The 20847-nt window shown below is 41.3% G+C and overlaps 1 protein-coding gene across 8 annotated transcripts in view; it reads left to right on the top strand.

Annotated features, from left to right (window-relative positions):
* ENTPD1 (ectonucleoside triphosphate diphosphohydrolase 1) overlaps positions 1-20847 on the top strand; it is a 148763-nt gene that overhangs the window by 67060 nt on the left and 60856 nt on the right. For all 8 annotated transcript variants that reach the window (XR_005833151.1, XR_005833152.1, XR_005833147.1 and 5 more), the window contains exons 4-8: positions 2276-2426; positions 4408-4567; positions 5281-5520; positions 6746-7003; positions 19837-19953. Coding sequence is in view for 2 of the 8 variants with exons in the window: in XM_008700415.2 (XP_008698637.1) it covers positions 2276-2426; positions 4408-4567; positions 5281-5520; positions 6746-7003; positions 19837-19953 (926 nt within the window). In the remaining 6 variants the exon portion in view is untranslated. The remainder of the gene's footprint in view (positions 1-2275; positions 2427-4407; positions 4568-5280; positions 5521-6745; positions 7004-19836; positions 19954-20847) is intronic.

The following is a 20847-nucleotide window of genomic DNA, read 5'->3' as shown; positions in this document are numbered from 1 at the left end:
AGTTCAGTGAAGAACATAGTGGACCAGCTACTGGTGTTATTTTATTGTCATTATACAAAGAGTATTGAAATCAGTCCTGAATGATGGAACCCTTGAGGAAGAAACAAATGTAAAAATCATCGAGTTATGTTATGTTAGTTAAACTTTTTAAAAAAGAAAAAAAAATCGTCAAATCATAATGGCTCCTGTCAACAGGACAGATCTGTGTGCCATGCACCAAGCACTGAAAATGCATGATTTCATCTTCACAGTCTCCCTGGGAGGTATGTCTTACTATTCCCATTTTTTTTTTTTTAATGAGGGCACTGACATAGAGGTTATGCCGCTTGTTAAGGTTGCTTGAACTAGTAAGTGATGGAATGGAGGTTCAAATAGAGATCTTCCCAACTTTGAACCCGTGACTTCTCCAGTGATTCTCAAATTTGAATCTGCAGCAGAGCCACCTGGAGGGTTTGTTAGAACACAGATGCTGGGCCCCACCCCCAGAGGTGACAGGCTCCCAGGTGATGTTGATGCTGTTGGTCCAAAGAATTGTTGTTCTCAGTCTTTGTCCTTTAAGCTACAGCTTGGAAGAAATTTTCAAAAGCCTTTAGCTTTCATATAGGCAGGGGAGGCCAAATCTGTGATTCCTAGGTCTGGGAAAAGGACCTTGTGGATCATTTAAATCTTGTTTTCAGAGAAGGAAGCAAAAACCTGGGAGACTAGTGCCCTACAAGTAGGAATAGACCCAGGACAAGAGTCTAGGTCTCTTCACTGCACTCCAGGCTTCCTTCTACTCTGAATCACCGCATTACAGATTGATTTTTTCCCCCTAGTTTTCTTCTAAGGTCACAGAACACAGGGGTTAGAGTTGTCAGTTCAGCCCTTTCCACTCCCTCCACTCAGTACCCCAGCATGCACTGAATGTTACCACACTGCACCATCCTCTCTCTGACCTTTATCTCTCTGGGCCTTTTGAGGCAGGGTCCCACTATTTATTTTCAGTCAGACAGGTAACCTAGCTCCTAGAAGATTGACTTTTACTTTGATGGCCTGTAAGTTCCCCCAGTTTTCAAAATTTGCCAAGAAAGCAGTAGAGAGGAGATGTTTCCAAGAGAGCAAGTCATTTTACCCAGTAGCCTGATATCCTCAGACATTGGCCCCGTCTGTTCTGAGACAGTATGTTGAGCATTTCTTAAAGCCCAAATCCCTCATTTTATTGGCTTCTATTTAATTTATTACCTTCCCTTTTTAAAGAAAGTATTGGTATTTTAAAAATTGAACAGCTATCTTTTTTTTCTGAGACTCATCCCAGGTATGTCTGGCCTAAGAAGCGCAGGACTTTTCCCCTCTCAAAAGAGAGAGAGTTCTCTAATCAAATATTTAGATGAAAGGTGAGTGGAAAGCCACAAATTCTTGAAGGCCAGAAGTTTTGAATCAAAACAGTTACCTGATAACTTAGAGCTGATCTTTTCGTTACTGTTAAATAAACGGCTTTTTAAAAACCTGTAAAAGATATGGATCACATATCTGGGCAATTATCTTTAATGCACATCTTCACTGAAGTGTAGAGGATTTATTTTAAAGTGAGCTGACATTGTTAAGCATAACTTCAAAAAAGTTAAGGAATCTTAGCTCTAATCCTCTTCTTAGCCACAGTTAGTTTTGCTCTGGAACTGGAAACCCAGTTTTACTAGGAAACCGGGTTTTCAGAGTGGAAAATTGCTAAGGAGACACAGATTCTATGCCTGTTTATTCTAACAAAGGAAGAAACTCCACTTCAGAAATTTCGGGGGACTGGCCATGATCACATAGCTAGTTAGCAGCAGTTACTGTCTTTTCAGTAAAAGCCAGTGTGCCTGGTGCTTATTTTAATTTTTGTTCTAAATTTCTTATTTCTCCTTTTAGGTCTTCTAGGAATTAGTGGTGTTAGTTACAGTTTTGTAGAAGAAACATCAAAAAGCAGATATATAGGGTAATTATAAGATCCCCATTTCATTTTTTAAATTCAATTTTTTATTTAAATTCTAGTTATCCCCCTTAAAATGTGGGAGAACCTGTTCGGGAGGTTATATCATTGAATGTGAAAATTGCGCCATCCAGCGGCAAAATTATTGAACAGTGGCCAGAACAGGTTCAGAGTTACCCTCTAAGTACAGCAACCCAATATATATCACATCAAGAAATCATCTTCTTTGATTTTTCTCAGAAAACACCAGTATTTTGCTCTAATATTGTCCAGGTGTGTCCTATATTTTTTAAAAAGATTGTCATCTGCTTGTACATCTTTCCTTAGGTCCTGGAATCTCAAGATATGCTCAAAAATTAAGCGAAATAGACATTTATCTGACTCCATGCATGGTAAGAGCCACTCAAGTGGTTCCGCAGTCCCAGCACCAAGAGACCCCTGTTTACCTGGGAGCTACGGCAGGCATGCGCTTGCTCAGGTATAGCAGCACGTGGGGACAGAGTGTCTGGGGGTGAGGTTGGGTCATGCAAGAGCCTATGAAGTTATGGGAAGCGCCACGCGTCCCTAACACCCCACATTCTAAACATCCTAAACGTCCACACTTCAGAAAGAAAATCTCAGTGAGTGGGTAAAACTCCCAAACTCTTAGAATGTGTAATGGTGGGAGTTAAAGTATGTAAAAAAAAAGTCCTCTTGCCCATCTCTCCACAGAGAATTCAAGGGGGCAGGGACACAAAGAGAAATGTTGAGCCTATGTACTCTGGGATTTGAGGCTACCAATTTAGCCATCCAGTATCTGGGAGTAGAAAGACCAGAGGAGACCCACAGATGTCCCAAGACACAAATAATCAAAACTAGCACATCTTCATTGTCACTGGTTACTACCTGTGTGCGTTATTTGTTCATTCATTCATTCATTCATTCATTCAGCTTTTATTGACTGCCTACTCTGTCCTAGGACATGAAAGTAGGCGACTCGGCTCTTAAGGAGATCAGAGTTTTGATACAGGTCATCAGTTCTTTAACAGAGGAGTGCTTAGAGATGCTATGGGAGCATACTTGGCCCTGCCCAGAATGGGAGGAGAGAACACATGAGCTGAATCACAAAGGATGAGTTGGATGGTGGGGGAAGGGCATATTGGAGGCAGAGAAGACGTCATGCATTCCCTTACCTATGTTTCTTCCACATCTATTATGTGGCAGCCACTGTTCCAAGTGCTGGGAATACAGGAGTGAAGAGGACAAAGTCCCTGCCTTCCTGAAGCTTGTGTTCTAATAAATTTGCAAAGGTAGGGATGAGTGAGAGACCAGAGCATATTCAGAGGACTATAAATAGTTCTGCATAGATAGAACATAGGCAACATATAGTAAAATAATAATGATGATGATAATAATAATAAGGCAGCTTGTATTTGTTGAGCCCTTACTATGTTGTTAGCACTGTGCTTTAATTTAGTCATCATAACTCTACAAAGAGGTATTATTAACTATTATTAAACCAGTTAAGGAAGCTGTGGCTTACAAATGTTGAGTAAATCACCCCAAGGTCAGTCACATGCCTGGTAAGTGGTAGAGCCAGGATTCTGAGTGGAATTCCAAAGAGGCAGGGTCCAGCTCACAAAGTGCTTTGTGGACCACGCTGGGAATTTGGTGTTCGTCTGAGAGATAATGGGAAGCTGTTACAGGATGGTACATAAATGGTCACACTGGGAGAGAGGTGGATTGGGGGTGGGGGAAGGGAAGAAGACTAGGGATAGGGAAGCCAGAGGTAGGGTGTGAAGCTATTCAGATGAGTGGTGAGAGGGTTCAACGCTGGTTGGAAGACAGCATCCTCTGACCCAGAGGCTCTCAATGTTGGAAATAATTGCAACCCATTTTCACTAGGAGAACTCTGGAAGATTCCTTCTTTAGGTCTCAACATCTCAGACAGACCCAAGAACTGAGGTACAATATGAGGAAGATTTTTTCCCGGTCTGGCCCCCCAGTGGCGACTGGGTATCTGCCCCAGGACATTGCCACCTTGTATCTGCTATAGCCATAATTAAAAATCTCAGCAGAGCCTGACTCTGGAACCAGCTGCAAGCCACCAGTGATGGCTAATGTAGCTTTCGTCATCTCTAGGTGTGTGATTAAACAACATGCACCATGACCACCACAAAAATCAAAATTGCTTTGATAATATTTTGGAGCCAGGGAGCAGCAACAAAAATGGCATTTTAGGAAGAGCAGCCTACGTAGGGACTGGAAGGATTTGGATTTGGAGAGGAGAGCCAAAAGACTAGTTCTGCCTCACCCAAAAGGAGGGCTCCTCAGACAGTCATGTGTGGGGATCTCCGTGTCTCTGTTTATTCCAGGGAGTTGTGATTCGCTTCCTAGGAGAACTGCTGGAAGCCGTGACTGAAACGAGTACTTGTAGTTATTCAAATGAAACCGGTAAATGCATCTCTTCCTTTGTGCAGGATCGAAAATGAACGGTTGGCCAACACGGTCCTGATTGCGGTGGCGAGGAGCCTCAGCAAATACCACTTTGATTTCCAGGGCGCCAGAATCATCACTGGCCAAGAGGAAGGTGCCTACGGCTGGATCACTATCAACTATCTGCTGGGCAAATTCAGTCAGGTGATTATCTCCCAGTTCCCAGGGAGGTGGCTCCCTGGGCGTCAAGGCCAGTGCTGTCTCAGGCAGTATTTGGATCTGTAGCCAGAATGAATGCTGGAAGAATGGACAAATTAATTTATCCCCACATTTGCATGAGTCACCAGGGGTATTCTGGGGAATTTTATTACAAGAACTTTTCCTAGTAGAGAATAAGGAAATCATATCATCACCTTAGGAAGACACAGAGGAAATTAGAAATCTATCATTAAAAATAAAAATAGCTAATATTTGCCTAGCGCTATGTGTCTTGTGCTGTGCTAATAAGCACTTTTCCTGTACTGTCTGATTTCATCTTCAGAACAACTACATGAGGAACTCTCTCATTTTCAAGTCTCAAATGGAGGCCTAGAGAAGGTAGTTATCTGCTCGGGGTCACATGGCTAATGAGCAAATGAGTGGAGATTTGAACTTGAGTCTTTTAGGTCCAGACCCCTTGTTTGTAAACACTGGCTATGCCACTTCTGTGTTGCTGCAGTCTGAGCTCTGTCTTTGAAGCCCCTCTTTTCTTGCTGATCTGATGTTTCTTGTTGATCTGATGCAGACTCAGGAGCGTCCAGCAAGCTTTGTGTCACCTTATGCCCCTTTCCTTCACCTTAGCAAGTCCCGGAGTCCAAGATACGGTGTGAAGCGGGTGTCCAGAGACTGCTATCACTGGTGACTGTACTCTTTTTCAGAAATTGAACTGGCTCAACCTGAAGCCAAATGAAGGCAGTGCTCTTGAAACCTACGGGGCTTTAGACCTTGGGGGAGCCTCTACACAAATCACTTTTGTGCCCCAAAACAAGAAAATTGAGTCTCCAAGCAACGCTCTGCACTTTCGCCTCTATGGCAGGGACTACAGCGTGTATACGCACAGCTTCTTGTGCTATGGGAAGGATCAAGCACTCAGGCAGAAACTGGCCAAGGACATTCAGGCAAGTATAACTGAATCCAGACCCACCCTCCCCACATCTGGGCCACCAGCCCCCACATCCTGTTGTTGTCTCTTTCTACTTCAGTAATTGGTCTGAACTTGGTTACTGTACTTTCCAAACCTTTTCAAGCAGGATATCTAAGTACATCTGGTCGACCCCTGTGAATCGTCGCATCCAGACATCACCTCCTGTGTTTGTTTACTACACTGTCTCCAAGGACACAACTCAGATCCTTTCTTGCAAATAACTACTCACCCCTTTGGGCTTGACAGTGAAAATTACATGCTCGAATATTGTTGGGAGGGGTGTGTAATTTATAAGATTTTAGCACTTTTTAGTCTCCATTTCCTACAACTGCAGAAAACAGGGTTGTTAGAAACAACCTGAGGGGGGAGGAGGAAAACTCTCAGGGAAAACACACAGTTTATCCATCAACACTTCATATCTTGTCCTGAGATGCTTTTTGTCTTCTGAAGACAAGAAAAGTTAAACATACTCAAAATCATGTGAGTACCAGGCACACCCTAACAAACACACACAGAGCAAGGGTGTCACATCCAGCTGTTTCCTGTCTCCACCGAAAGGACAACAAGTTCCCTGCTCTCCTCCAAAGCTCTTGCTCTGGTTCTCAGAAGCACTGGCAATAGGTGACTCCCACTGGAGTAGGGGATGCTGGGACATGCCTACTGAGCCCCAAGTCTCCACTAAGCCTTTTATCCACAGCAGCCCCCTTTCTTCTCTTGAACATATTGGGTTGTGGGTCAAAAATCACCTTGATACTCCTTGCTTAAATGATCTAAGGTACTTTTCAGGCATGTTGCTTCTGATTTTTTGTTTGGAGGTGGGGTTGGGGTACGTGCAGACTCCTCCTGGAGAACTACCCCAGGCTCAGACTTCTGAGAGCCTTAGAGTTTTCCTTGTGAATCTGCTTCTGACCTATGTATTTCATTTGTATTAAGCACTAGTGGACATTCCAAACTAATGGCATTTCTGCCAGCTCTGTATTAACTTTCTATGAATAGCAAAAGTTCATTCACATCTGATAGCATTTCTGGTGCCTACTATACAAATCTGACTGTTCCCAAGGGTGAAAAAGGCATGGCAGGGGTATATTGATGCCAAAGCTAAGATATTATAAAATTCCTACACATTAAGGATGTCAGAGTGGTGCTTTTTGTACCCAGCACGTTTGCACATGATGTCTTCAAGTGATTTCTCCATTCAGGGTACAAACGGAATCCTCAGGGACCCATGCTTTCACCCTGGATACGAGACGGTGATGAACGTAAGTGACCTCTACAGTAGCCCCTGCACTAAGAAATTTGAGAGGACTCTTCCATTCGATCAGTTTCAAATCCAGGGCACTGGAAACTATCAACAATGCCGGCAAAGCATCCTTCAACTCTTCAACACCAGTTCCTGCCCTTACTCCCACTGCTCCTTCAATGGGGTTTTCTTGCCACCACTTCATGGGGATTTTGGGGTAAGTGTGCAAAATAATAAGGTATGTTGGTTAGGATGATTTGGATTGCAAGTTGTAGAGTAGGTGACTACAAAGGGTTTAAATAATAGGATTTATTTTTCTCTCATATGATAATAAGCCTTGAGGTAGATAATTCAGGGTTAGTTCTTTGGTTTAACAATGTCAAGACTTGGGATCAGCTTTTCCATTATCTTCTTGGCCTTTTTTTGGGGTGCTACGATGGCACCTACTGTTTCACACACAACAAAAGAAAGAAGGAAGTTTCTCTTGCATACATTTCTGTCCAGTTTTGCAGAAATGCCAACAAATGTCTTTTTCAGATGCCATTGGCCAGAATTGGTGAAATCACACTTCTAAACCAATCTGTGATCAAAGGGAATGGGTGACTATGTTTGGTTTAGACTAATAACTGTTCATCCCTGGAACTGGGGAGTCTTTCCTACACATATTGCTTTCCTCTGCATGGGTGAAATCAGGAATCTGTAAGCCAGAAGAAGGAGCTGACTGTTGGGTAGGCACACCCATTAGGATCTGCCATAGTTGGCTTCTTAACGTCAGAAGAAGGAGAGGCAGCAGTTAGATGTCTCCGTTAAAGGCTTTCCTCTATAAACTAAAGTTAGAAACTCAAGAAATCCCAAGGCAGTATTGAAGATAGCATCATTTACATTACATTTTAAACAGCTGGGGGACTATTTAAATCCCAGCTCCAGTTTCTTCTTAATTACTGTAGAGTAAGATAAAATATTTGAGCAGAGGTAGAAGAGGTGCCCCTTGATCTACTCATAATTCCAACTTCGTATTTTGGTCCTGGAGATGAAGCATTATTGTAATCATAGTTTAGTAGTATATTGCAAAATTAGCTACCACCACTAAAGAGCCAGTTATTGACTAAATAACATAGATGCATGATGTCATTAATTACTTAAGACATCATGCATAGAAACAAGGGCTTTTGTGTGCCTTCACACTCTTTCTCCCTTTTTCAGAAAACAAATCAGCATGTGAGAAGAGAGGTTCAACTCTCGTATGGGACCCCAGCAGCAGAGTTTCTCCCAAGTCTCCTGGCTCAGCCCGATGTCACAGAAAGAGCTCCCTGGTTAGAGCTCAGGCCCTGTAGTAATTGCAACTGGTTTAAAATCTGGCTTTGCCACTTGTGAACTATATAAGCTCTTCATTCGTATCGTCTCTAGGAAAACAATGGGCGGTACTGTGGACCCAGGCTTACCTTTACTGTGGCCCAGACCACAGTTACTCCTCCCCTTAAGATTCCTGAGGGAAATAACATGTCAGGACAATGCCTGGCAGAGTAATACTTTGTGATTATTTAGCTCCAAAGCTAAATTCAGAACAAACTAGAACCTCACCTGGATGTCCTGTAGCAGAGCTGGCACTGGCAGCCCATATTGGACTTTTTGGGCCAACGCCCTTGCCTTGGATCTAACTGCTGGAAGATAAAAGAGGGGGCCACAAAAGGGAGGAAGGTGGCTAGGGGTGCTGGGAACAGCCAAGGGCCCTTTTCATTCCAGTCCCTGATAGGAAGTTCCTCCAAAGGAAAAGAAATATACTGTTGTGCATTGACTTTTTAACTTTGCTGAAAGCTTCACCTCCTGGGAAACATAGCCCAATTCTTGTCTTCAGGCTTAAGCAAACCCTTTCTACTTGAGGGTGGTGGTAGTGGAATTTCTTGTCTTTGAAAGTGATTCCTCCAACCTAGGTAGGGAGAAGTGGAATTGAAAGGGGTGAAGGAGACTTGTGCTCCCCTTGGATGCCTTTTTGTTTGGTCTCTTAGTTCCTCACTGAAATTGTTCTCCTCACAGCCTTCTGAACCTCAGCTTGGCAGTCTCCTTCGGTTAGCTCATTGCTTTCCTCCGAGTAGGATCTTCTTCCTCTGAATATAGCCCTTAGGGTCAGCACTGTACCTGTACCTATTCCTGCTTTGGCCGTTTCTGTTACAGAATTTGTTTTTCCCTCTGTAATTTTTCGCTAAAGCCTAAAGATTTTGGGGGGTCTGTTTCCTTTTATAAAATGAAGACAGAAATGCCTATCTTCTTGCTAGTTGTGAGTGATAAGCCAGACAATGGTGGTGGCCTGGTAAGTGTCTACCAACCAGCTCTCTGGGGCCGTAGGGGCTGGTTTGTGACTGGCTCACACAACTCTTGAAATTTTAACAGTTAGCTCTTATGAGTGGGTAAGATCCACCTCCAGCATATCACTGCCAGTAGCAGAAAGCGAACATACCCTAGCACCAGGTGGGCCCTTAGTAAGGTTAGTTCTTTCTCCTAACAATCCTTTTTCTAGGCTGTTATACCTGCAGAAGTTCCCACTGCCCAGTTCTACATCTGGAAGCAAAAGTATTTGCAACTCAAAAATCCAGTTGTATTCCAGTTATTTCCAGGACCAGTTAGCCTGGGTATTCTCAAGCCACAGAGAATTTGCAGGGAGGGAATGTTTACCACAATTGCATTCAGCACTGGTGATTTAATTCTTACTCTGTAAATAGAGTATTAAAAGCTGTCAATTTTTTTTCTCAGTTTGGCTACACTGGTTGCTAGACAGAATCCAATTTGTAGGCAAATTAGAAACACCCAAAAGGAAGAGGGAACATCTGCAGGGAATTATTTATGAGGTAATTTAGGAAATTTTTAAAAGATCACATCGTATCACTTATATAAACAAGAAAGAATGTAAAACAAATACAAGAGGGAACTGGAATTAAAGAACATTAAAAACTTGTTTGTTTCCATATGTATACATATACTTGTGTGTCTGTGTGTGTATATATATTTAGCTCTGAGCTTCCTAGTAGCCAAGGGGAAAAAATAAGACATAATCAGATACAGTTTTCATTAAGTGTAGCATACCAGGTCCCAGGGCAAAGCAGAGCTATTCCAAAATTGATTCTCAAGGATATTTTATAAAGGAGATTTTATTAGACAATGTCTTTGACCATATTTCTTAAAAATCAATTTCTTATAGCAACTGTAACGTAGAGGCATGATATTAAAAAGCCAACTCAGTCATAGCAATTCTGTGATGGACTGAGGCAGTGTAGGTCTTTGATAGATACTCAACTTGATAGAAAAAAAGGATTTAGAATGGTTGGAAAAGGGGGAGACATATATTTTTCAAGTCATCTTCCATCAATGTTAATTATTTAAGCTGGAAATTGGAAGATGAACAGCTGAACTTTTGAGGCTATATGTTCTCTAAAGATGGCCTAGAGTATTATTATTCTCAGTTGCTGCTTAAATATTGGCCCACAGGTTATAGACACCAATCAAGTAAAGATTTATATAGTAAGGTTAATCCCTAATATGGAAATTAAGAAGCTGATCAGATTTTGAACTCAGTAGTATAGGGCATCTCTCCAGTACCTAAAGGCAAGGTCAGGAATTCTTAGAGCTGAGTCAGCATTTCCCTCAAGAATCACCTTTGGGTCCATTCTGGCAACAGAACATCTATCTGATGTATTGAGTCTCCCAAGTCATACCCCAAGAACAGAATCAGGATGATCGTTTTTCCTTCAAGACTTTCAAAGAGTCATCTACCACAGCCGTAGGAAGAAACTTGATGATGTGTCCTTGAACCATCTGACTTTGATCAGTGTATCCTCATGAGTATTAAAAGAAGAAGGTGGGTTTTGTCATTCAGTATAATTCTTGGGATTAAAAATAGAAGCATTCTGATAGGGTTAAGATTTCTTTTTCATTACGTAATATAAATAAATCAAGGAAAAAATATTCATCCTAAACCTCATCATCCTATCCCATTAACACTTAATTTTTCTGGGTTCAATTCTAATGCATGTTAGTATAAGCAATATTCCACCCTAGAAGAGACCTTTCCAAGGGACTTAAGAGGCCAGATTAGATATTAAACTCAACTGAGTGGGTTTCTGAAGAGCATATATAGACAGGAAAATTATCAGGCCTCAACACATGGAAGACTTTCAGAAAAGACTGACAGATAAAATGAAAAAATAAATGTCAATAGAGTATGAATGGACTGGTTCTGGAGCAGGGGAGAGACACAGATGACCTTATTCTGGAGCACAGCTGTCCAAGAAAGAAAGATGAATAGACACACTCCCAGCTCAGACAGCAAGCAGGATTGGCCCTTGATTCTAAGACTTGATCTCTACTGCGGCTACGGAGAAATAGTCATTTCTAGAGTCTATTTATATATGGAATATAAAAGTAACATTATTATCTGAGAAATTTTTTAAAAATCTATAAAGGAGAGAGTTTTAAAATATTACTTCAAATTTGATTCAGGTGTTTGTAATAGTTAGAAGGGCTATTTGTATTTATTTTGTTTTCTATTCCTTGTATAATGGCATTATTCTACAGTACCATATTGCTTATTTGATTCTACTTTGAGAGAGGACTCTAAACCATACCCTGCACAGTCAAGACAACAGCTAGAAAAATATCAAGGTTGTCTGGACCAGCCATTCGTGTGTGTGTGTGTGTGTGTGTGTGTGTGTGTGTGTGTTAAAATATACATAATAGAAAATTAACCATTTACCTACTTTTAAGAGTACAGTTTTGTGGCATTACGTACATTTACACTGTTGTGCATCCATCACCACCATCTACCTCCAAGACTCTTTTGTCTTCCCAAACAGAAACTCCACCCATTAAACAAAACGCCAATTCTCCACTCCTCTTTCCCCTCAGCCCCTGGCAATCACCTTCTACTTTCAGTCGCTATGAATTTGACTATTCCAAGTATCTCATATAAGTGGAATCATATATTTGTCTTTTTATGACTGGTTTATTTCACTTAGCATAATGTCTTCAATAGACCAGTCCTTCTTAGCTCTTCAAGGGATCACAAGACTCTTTGGAGAATGTGTTGACAGCTAAGGATCCTCTAAACAGAAAAATAGACATGTAAAGGTGTGCTGAAATTTTTGCATACAATTTAAAAGACATCATGATCCCTTGAGATGGACCTGTGAGCCCCATATTAAAAGCCCTTAATCTAGAACAAAAGGTATGTAGAAAGTAGAGATTAAAGTAGAAGCATGAGCCCAAGCAGGGCAATGGCTGGGACTGAACGCCACACAAATGTCAGAGGTCGGTTTCTTTAGAAGTATGAAAGCAAACGCAGACCTATGTGCCAGAGACAGATGACTCTGAAACTGATGCTACGCCTGCCTCTAAGTTGCTTCCTGCCAGGGCAGGGCAAACCTAATATCTAGTAATAAAAGCAGGCAGCCTGTGCTAGAGAAGCAAGTTAGCATGAGTAATGAAGTTAGGTGGGGGAGGCGAGGGGAACAGGTCAAGGGGTCAGTTTGGGACAGAACTTGCAACTAGACTGTAATACTTGTCCCTTCTGTGACTATGAGTGCTTCATTTAATCTTTATTCCAAAGTGCTAGCAATGTGTTTTTGATTGGATCTTTGGAAAATGATTTGACAAACCCCCTTTCTTCCCTTACAGACAATTTTGGCTTTGGGTTACTTTTCTGGTTTTGTTTCCCTGGAAATGTGATAAAGATGCGAGTGTCAGTTGTATTACTAGGCAATGGTTCTTATGAAAAAAAATGACCCCTGAAATAAATTGTATCTGGATTGGAAGAAATTAATGAACTATGCCTGCTCTGTGGGCTTCTCCAATCTGAATAAAGGCTCTATATGTGTAGAGTATGTAACAAAAGGCTTTATTTTTATAGGACTTGTTTACCTGACCATCATACCATCTGTTACTTGTTTGAGTTGCGTGGTCTTCCACTAGACGGCAGGGATTTTCATCTGTTTCTGTGACTGCTTGGAACATAGTTGTTATTCAGTCAATAGTTGTTGAATGAATGAACGCATGCATGATATGCAGCCAAAAGTCAAGGAAGAGGTAGAATGAAAAAAATGGCTATTGATTTTGCCAGTTAGGAGGTTACTGGTAATTTTAATGAGCATAGATTTAGAAGCCAGGTCAAAGTAAACAGCTCCCTGGAAGATGCTCTAAAGTTGGCGGAGCAGGGAGGAGAGTGGGTAATTGATACCACAAAAACAAGAAAAACTTTGAGAGAGGGTAGATGCTGCACTGAAATCAGCTCAGTTAAATTGAACAGGAACGCATGTATTGCATTCTGTGTAGGTTACACTTCGCACAAAATTTGGCTGGCAAGAATGGGTATTGTCTTTATAGGTTGCTATGTCTGTCTTCCCAGCTGTGTCCTGAGGCCCTGGAAGGCAGGATGGTGTACATATCACCTTTTCATTTTTAGGCCTGCTAGATATATTACTGCTGGAGTGCCTGGAATATTGAATATTCTCAGTAAGAGAACTTCAGTGTTTGGAATATTCTAGTGAGATGTCCAGCATCCACAGAAGCCTGGAGGCGGGAAAGCATGAAGCACGTTCAGAGACCTGAAAGTAGTTCAGTGGGTTTTTCCATGTGGGCAGGCCGGTGACTTGCTTCTGATAGTTTAGAAGCTTTTCCTCCCAAGCTTAAAAATCACCTTTGTGGTCATTAGATGCCTTTGTTCGAGGGTTATGATCTATAAGTCTAGAGATTTCCATAGTACAGGAAAATGGTGGTAATATTAGGAAGATTGAAGATGAAGATATGGTTCAGGGGTTTAGAAAGAAATGATCCCAGGTTTTGGAAGAAATGAATAACAGTTTGAGGAGCATATAAAGGACCATTTGTGGGACTCACAGAAAATAGAGCATATTTTAAGCTTTAGGGAGAAATTATCTCCTACAGTTATAAAGTGATCCAACCTTTCTGAAAGATGATCTCATGAGGGGGCACCTGGGTGGCTCAGTTGGTTAAGCGTCTGACTCTTAGTTCCAGCTCAGGCCATTATCTCATGGTTCATGAGATCGAACCCCACTTCGGGCTCCGCACTCAGTGGGGAGTCTGCTTGAGGATTCTGTCCCTCTGCTCCTCCCCCTACCCTTGCTCTCACTAAAATAAATACATCTTTAAAAAATCTCGTGAGATATGTATAGATATTTTTAAAATTTAGGTCTCATACACTTATAGTAAAATGTGTACATTTTAAGGCCACAGCGTGATAGTTTATAAGGAATACGCCTGTGAGTCCATCATCTGGATGAAGATACAGGACATTCCCAACATCCTAAAAGGTTCCCTTATCCACTCTCCCAGTTGATAAGCCCCCTCCAAAGATAACCACTACTCCGACTTCTATCATGATAGATTAGTGTTGCCAGTTTTTGGATTCATAGCGTATATTATTTTTTGTCTGCCTTCTTTCACTCAGTATTGTCTGAGATTTATCTATGTTGTCGTATGTAACAGTAGCTCTTTCTTTCATTGCAATGGAGTATTCCTTTGCATGAATACACTAAAATTTATCTATCCATTCTCTAGTTAATGGACAGTTCAGTTGTTTGCAGTTTGGGGATATTATGTACTCCTTTATGAACACTCTTGTTCATGTCTTTTAGTGCATATTTCTACTTGCAAAATATATTTACCTTCTGACCAAAATTTTACCCCAAGGAAATCATCTCAAGGCAAAGGTACAAAGATGCAAGTACCTTGTAGCATTACTTATAAAAGTGAAATATTAGAAAGCCTAAATACTCACGAATAGGAGATTAAGTAAATTATGATATATCCATACATAATAACCTTTTTTTTTAAAAGATTTTATTTATTTATTCGACAGAGATAGAGACAGCCAGCAAGAGAGGGAACACAAGCAGGGGGAGTGGGAGAGGAAGAAGCAGTCTCATAGCGGAGGAGCCTGATGTGGGGCTCGATCCCATAACGCCAGGATCACGCCCTGAGCTGAAGGCAGACGCTTAACCGCTGTGCCACCCAGGCGCCCCCATACATAATAACCTTTTATAGACATTTTAATGGGTAAGGTAAAATCTACAGGGAAACTTTCCCATAATGTATTATTATCAAGTGAAATAAAGCAGGATTATAAAACAATGTGTCTAGTATGATCACATTTAGATAAAAATATATACATATATTTTAATATTTTACATATATAGTTGCTACAGGGATTAAGCAATAAATTATTAAAAGTATTTTTCTCTAGGGGATGGTTAAGATGAGGAGGAAACTTTATTTTTAATTTGTAATAATTAAATTCTATACAATAAGCGTGTTACCTTTGAATAAGGCAGAATTTTTAAGACATATGTATTTTGAAGGAAAAGAAGAGGGCAACTTTTATATGTTGGAAAATAAATAAGAGCAGGATTCTGAGATGCTAAAGGGAAACATCTGTAAGTCAGGGAAAATTTTTCAAGAGTCCATGGCATGCAGAACTTTGGGGGTAGGCAGTGGCATAGACCAGGAGTTCCTGCTGACGAGCTATGTATCCCACTGAAGGCTCAATATTTTGCTATATCGTCCTACACAAATTTTCTGTTTGTTAATATTTTTTCAAAATATTTTATTTATTTATTTATTTATTTATTTATTTATTTATTTATTTGAGAGAGAGAGATTACAGAGAAAGAAGGAGAAGCAGATTTGCCGCTAAGCGGAGAGCCTGATGTGAGGCTCGATTGCAGGACCCTGAGATCATGACCTGAGCTAAAGGCAGATGCTTAACTGACTGAGTCACCCAGGTGCCCCTGTTTGCTAATGTTTTTAAAAATAATTTTTATTTCTTTAAAAAGCACATGTCACACTTTAGCAAAAACAAGAGAATTTCTAGGTTCTTAATTCATTAAGCCGTTTGCTGGTAGAATGAGCTCTAGAAGTAATATCGGAAAAAAATTTGAAATGTAACAATTTAAGGAAATATTTATTATAAAAATTAAGACATGCTCATTGTAAAAAAAAAATCATACTGTACAAAAAGTTTAAAGATCCAACCATACGTTCTAGAGAAACTCACTTTAGATCTAAGGAACTCACGTAGGCCAAAAGTGAAGTGATGGAAAAGATATTCCATGCAAGCGCCAACCAAAAGAAGACAAGGGTGGTCACATGTATATCATACAAAATATACTTTAAGTCATAAATTGTCGTAAGAGACCAAGAAGGACATTACATAATGATAAAGGGTTAATTCACCAAGAAGATACATTAATTATAAGTATATATGTACCCCAAATCAGAGCACCTGAATCTCTGAAGCAAACATTGACAGAACTGAAGGGAGGAAGAGACAGCAATGCCATAATGGTAGGAGACTTCAGTGCCTGTCAATACTGGCTAGAACAATTGCAGATTCGAACCACATTATGGGCCAAATAGACCTAACAGACACATACAGAACATTCCACCCAAGAGCAGCAGAATATATGCTCAAGTGCACATGGATCTCTAAGACAGATCACACCTTAGGTCATAAAACAAGTCTCAACAAATTTAAGAAGACTGAAATTATACCAGTAGAATGAAACTAGAAATCAATAGCAGAAGGAAACTGGAAAATTCACAAGTGGAATTGTATGTGGAAATGAAAGAACACACTTTGGAACAACCAAAATCTTCAACAAAACACTGGCAAGCTGAATTCATCAGTCTATTAAAAGAGTAATATAGCATGCCTAAGTAGGATTTATCCCTGGGGTGCAATGATGACTCCCTATGCAAAAATCAGTTAGTGTGATACAGCATATTAACAGAATGAAGGATGAAAACCACACATCTTAATAGATGCAGAAAAAGCATTTGATAGGGCGCCTGGGTGGCACAGCGGTTAAGCGTCTGCCTTCAGCTCAGGGCGTGATCCCGGCGTTCTGGGATCAAGTCCCACATCGGGCTCCTCCGTTATGAGCCTGCTTCTTCCTCTCCCACTCCCCCTGCTTGTGTTCCCTCTCTCACTGGCTGTCTCTATCTCTGTCAAATAAATAAATAAAATCTTTAAAAAAAAAAAAAGAAAAAAGAAAAAGCATTTGATAAAATTGAACACTCATTTATGATAAAAAGTTTCAACAAAGTAGAAATAGAAAGAAATTGCACCAGCACAATAAAAGCCATATCTAAAAACCACAGAGCTAACATCAGACTCAGGGGTGAGAACTGTAAACTTTTCCTCTGCGATCAAGAACCAGGCAGGGATGCCCCCTCTCACCACTTCTGTTCAGCATAGCACTGAAAGAACTCACCAGAGCAATTAGGCAAGAAGAAATGAAAGGCATCCACATCAGAAAGAAAGAAGTAAAATTGTCTCTGTTTACAGATGACAAGATTGTACATAAAGAAAACCCTAAAGTCTACACACACAGCAAAGAAACCTGTTAGGCTCATAAATAGAGAAAACAAACTGGTGGTTGCCAGAGGGGAGGGAGGTGGGGAATGGGCAGAACGGATGAAGGAGAATGGGAGATACAGGCTTCGATTACGGAATGAGTAAGTCACAGGGACAAAAGGCACAGCATAGGGAATATAGTCAAAGGTATTGTGACAGTGTTGTACGGTGATGGGTGGGAGCTAGCCTTGTGGCGGGCCTGACATAATGTACAGACATGCTCAATGACTGTGTCGTACGCCGGCAACTGATGTAAAATTGTGTGTCAGCTATACTTCAATTAAAAAAAAAGACAGATAAGAAACCTGTTAGAACTAATACATGAATTTAGTAAACTTGCAGGGTACAAAATCAACATCCAAAACCCAGCTGCATTTCTATACGTTAACAATGAGCTGTCTGAAAAGGAAACTAGGAAGACAATCCCATTTACAATAACCTCAAAAGGAATAAAATACTTAGTAGTAACCTTAACTAAGGAGAAGTAAGACTTGTACACTGAAAACTACAAAACACCGAGGAAAGTAATTAAGAACAAATGCAAAGACATCCCATGTGCTCAGTGAATAGAGTGGTGGCTAAGGAGAGGGGGAATGAGCAGTTGCTAGTTAACAGGTATGAAGTGTCAGTTATTCAAGATGATTCAGTTCTAGAGAGCTGCTGTACACACTGTCCTTAGAGTTAACATACTGTATCGTACATATAAAAATTTGTTAAGAGGGTAGATCTCATGTTAAATGCTCTTACACAACAAAAATAAAAAATTTGAAAGTACATCCTAAAAATCCTCCCCTCCCTCCTGCCCCACAGTCCGTTCACTAGAGGAAAATACTCTGAATAGTTTTAATTAATAGGGGGGAATATTTCAGGGCATTAGCTATGCATACCGGAGCTCTCCAGTCTCTGGATTTATCCAGTTTCTCAGTCAACAGAGATCCACCCAGTGTCTCTCACATTTAAGGCTGTGCTCTAGGAATTCGAAAAAGAGCAGTTTTCTGCCACTTACATGTCTGTAGCGCTCCCCTGTGTGCCAAGTGCCATGCGTGCGGCAGATTCCACCGAGAATAAGGCAGCTGTGGTCCCTGCCATCGGGGAGCTGGCCTTCTAGAGGGCAGGCAGACGGAAGGCTGGAGACACAGACAAAAGCAAATTAGACGGTGGCAACCAGAGGGAAGAAAGCAGCAGAGAGTCCCGTGAAACGGAATAAGATGGGTATTAAGGAGGGCACATATTGCATGGAGCACTGGGTGTTATACACAAATAATGAATCATGGAACACTACATCAAAAACTAAGGATATACTGTATGGTGACTAACATAACAATAAAAAATTATTAAAAAAAAAAAAAAAAGACAGTGCCCTAGTCCAGGGGGAAGATTAGAAATCCTCTCTGAGTCAAGGTGAAGGGAATCGCAACAGGGGGAGAGCAGATGTGCCACCCCAGGGAGGCAAAGCTGGGCAAGGAATGCTGGGGGGTGGCGTGTGCAGGTGGTGGGGGTAGGAGGTGGTATTTGCAAGGTGGGAAGGGTTGGAGCATGCCTGGCTTTGAAAGACCTGGTAGAGTTTGGATTTTATTCTACGTATAATTAGGAGTCATTGAAGGCTTTAAGTGGAGGAGTAATCTGATCCATTTTGTTTTTAAGTGGCCATGGGAGTGGGTAGGTTAGTGGAGGAGGGGCACAAAAGTTCAACTGAAGGGTGAGAAAAAGCAGTGGAAAGTGAAGACATGGAACTCAGTATTGTAGATAATGCTTCCAAGCACCCATCCTGTGAATTTTAGTTGAATATTTTCCTTTTCCTTAGTTGAATATTTTCCTTTTTACTCATTTGTAACCTTTTCCGTAGTTCTCACGATGATCATAATAATAATTTTTTAAAACGTTTCAGTTGTGCTTAGTTCATGATAGACTTCAATAAATATTTGTTAAAGATTGACTAAAGAAAGCTGTACATAGACATTCTAGAAATAGACCCCAAAAAGCAGAAATAAAAAGGAAAAAATGCCTTACGATTGCCATTCAGAGATAACTCTTAATATCTTGGTATAAAAGTTCCCAGTTTTTATTTATTAAAAGCTCATATATAATACACAGTTTTTAAAAGACGGGATTTTTTTTAACCTCTTTCCCTCTCTCTCTTTTTTTTTTAAAGATTTTATTTATTTATTCGACAGAGATAGAGACAGCCAGCGAGAGAGGGAACACAAGCAGGGGGAATGGGAGAGGAAGAAGCAGGCTCATAGCGGAGGAGCCTGATGTGGGGCTCGATCCCATAACGCTGGGATCACGCCCTGAGCCAAAGGCAGACGCTTAACCGCTGTGCCACCCAGGCGCCCCAACCTCTTTCCCTCTCTTTTTTCTCCCCCCTCTTTTTCTTTCTCCTCAACTCTTCCATTAAAATTACAGAAACAGTTACCAGGTGGCTCAGAAGTGCATGTCAGCAGTAAAGAGAGCAACGAAGTGACACCTCTTCCAGAAAAGAAACAACTTTTGGGTCTGGAATATTACTTGGTTCATTAATTTACTCGACAGAGATTTCCAGGCACCTCCACCAGGGGTTCAGCCTTCTGGAGAGTGAGTCAGTGTCCATCTGTGTTGGACACAGTGCAAAACTGCATTTTCTCTTGCAGGCATTTTCGGCTTATTACTATGTGATGGAATTTTTAAACTTTACCTCAGAGGAAACCCCCTCTCAGGAAGAGATGACGGACACTATGGAAAAGTTCTGCTCTCAGCCTTGGGAGGAGGTAAGTGATGAGAAACAGCAGCTGTTTGGTATTGTCCAGCGCCCCTGACGGCATGGAGGAGGTAAGTCTGCTCTTCAAGTCCTGCTACCCAGACTGAGATCCAGCAGACACGTTAGAGGAGCCCAGAGGGCGCGCTCAGTCTGGAGTGAGCGCGTCGGCATTTCTTGATAACTGGGCATACAATGGCTGAAGCAAACACGGTCTTAACTTTTCTCACCTGCTACCGAGTCTGGCAGTCTGCGGCTGCGGCTGGGAGCTCAGCATTTGACTCTATCTCGGCCGTTACTTCTTCAATTCTGTTGTTAGGCCTATTTTCTTCATGGACACAAGATGTGGCTTCAGAGATCACTTATGTTCAGGGTCAGAAGAAGGGAAGAGCCAGATCCATCTGTTCCATTTTACAAGGAAGCATAAGCTGCCCCAGAAGCTCCTTAGCAGTCTCTCTCTTACGTCTCATTAGATGGGACTGGCTGGGAAAGCAGGGTGCAGGATTTTAGGGCTGGCTTCGAGCCTTAGATCCGGCCTGGGCTACTCTCTGGAGCTGGGTACGTTGTCGCACGCTCCTCTCCCCAAGCCCCAAATTCGAGTTTTATTAGCAAGGAAGACCGGCAACTCACACAATCTGCTATAAACACCATTGTGGCAAGACGCTTTCTCCCTGCCTGGGTCCCAGGTGCCTCCTACTTATTCATAAAGTTGAAGCACAAATGTTTTCTTGTCTGAGGCACTGAGTCATTCAAGATCTAGTACTACCTGATGCAAGTTTCCAGGGAGGAGAGAGGTACGGGTCTGCTCTAATCAAAAAGGATCAGCTAGGGGTAGCTCCCAACGGCAGCTGTTTTAAGTTGACAGGGTTGCACAGGTGAGTGGTACTTTCATTCCGAGGAGGTGTAA

Source organism: Ursus maritimus, unplaced genomic scaffold (assembly GCF_017311325.1).
Source record: "Ursus maritimus isolate PB19 unplaced genomic scaffold, ASM1731132v1 scaffold_7, whole genome shotgun sequence".
Lineage (NCBI taxonomy): Eukaryota > Metazoa > Chordata > Mammalia > Carnivora > Ursidae > Ursus > Ursus maritimus.
The sequence above is the reverse complement of the archived record's forward strand: the minus strand, read 5'-3'. Positions and strand labels throughout refer to the sequence as shown.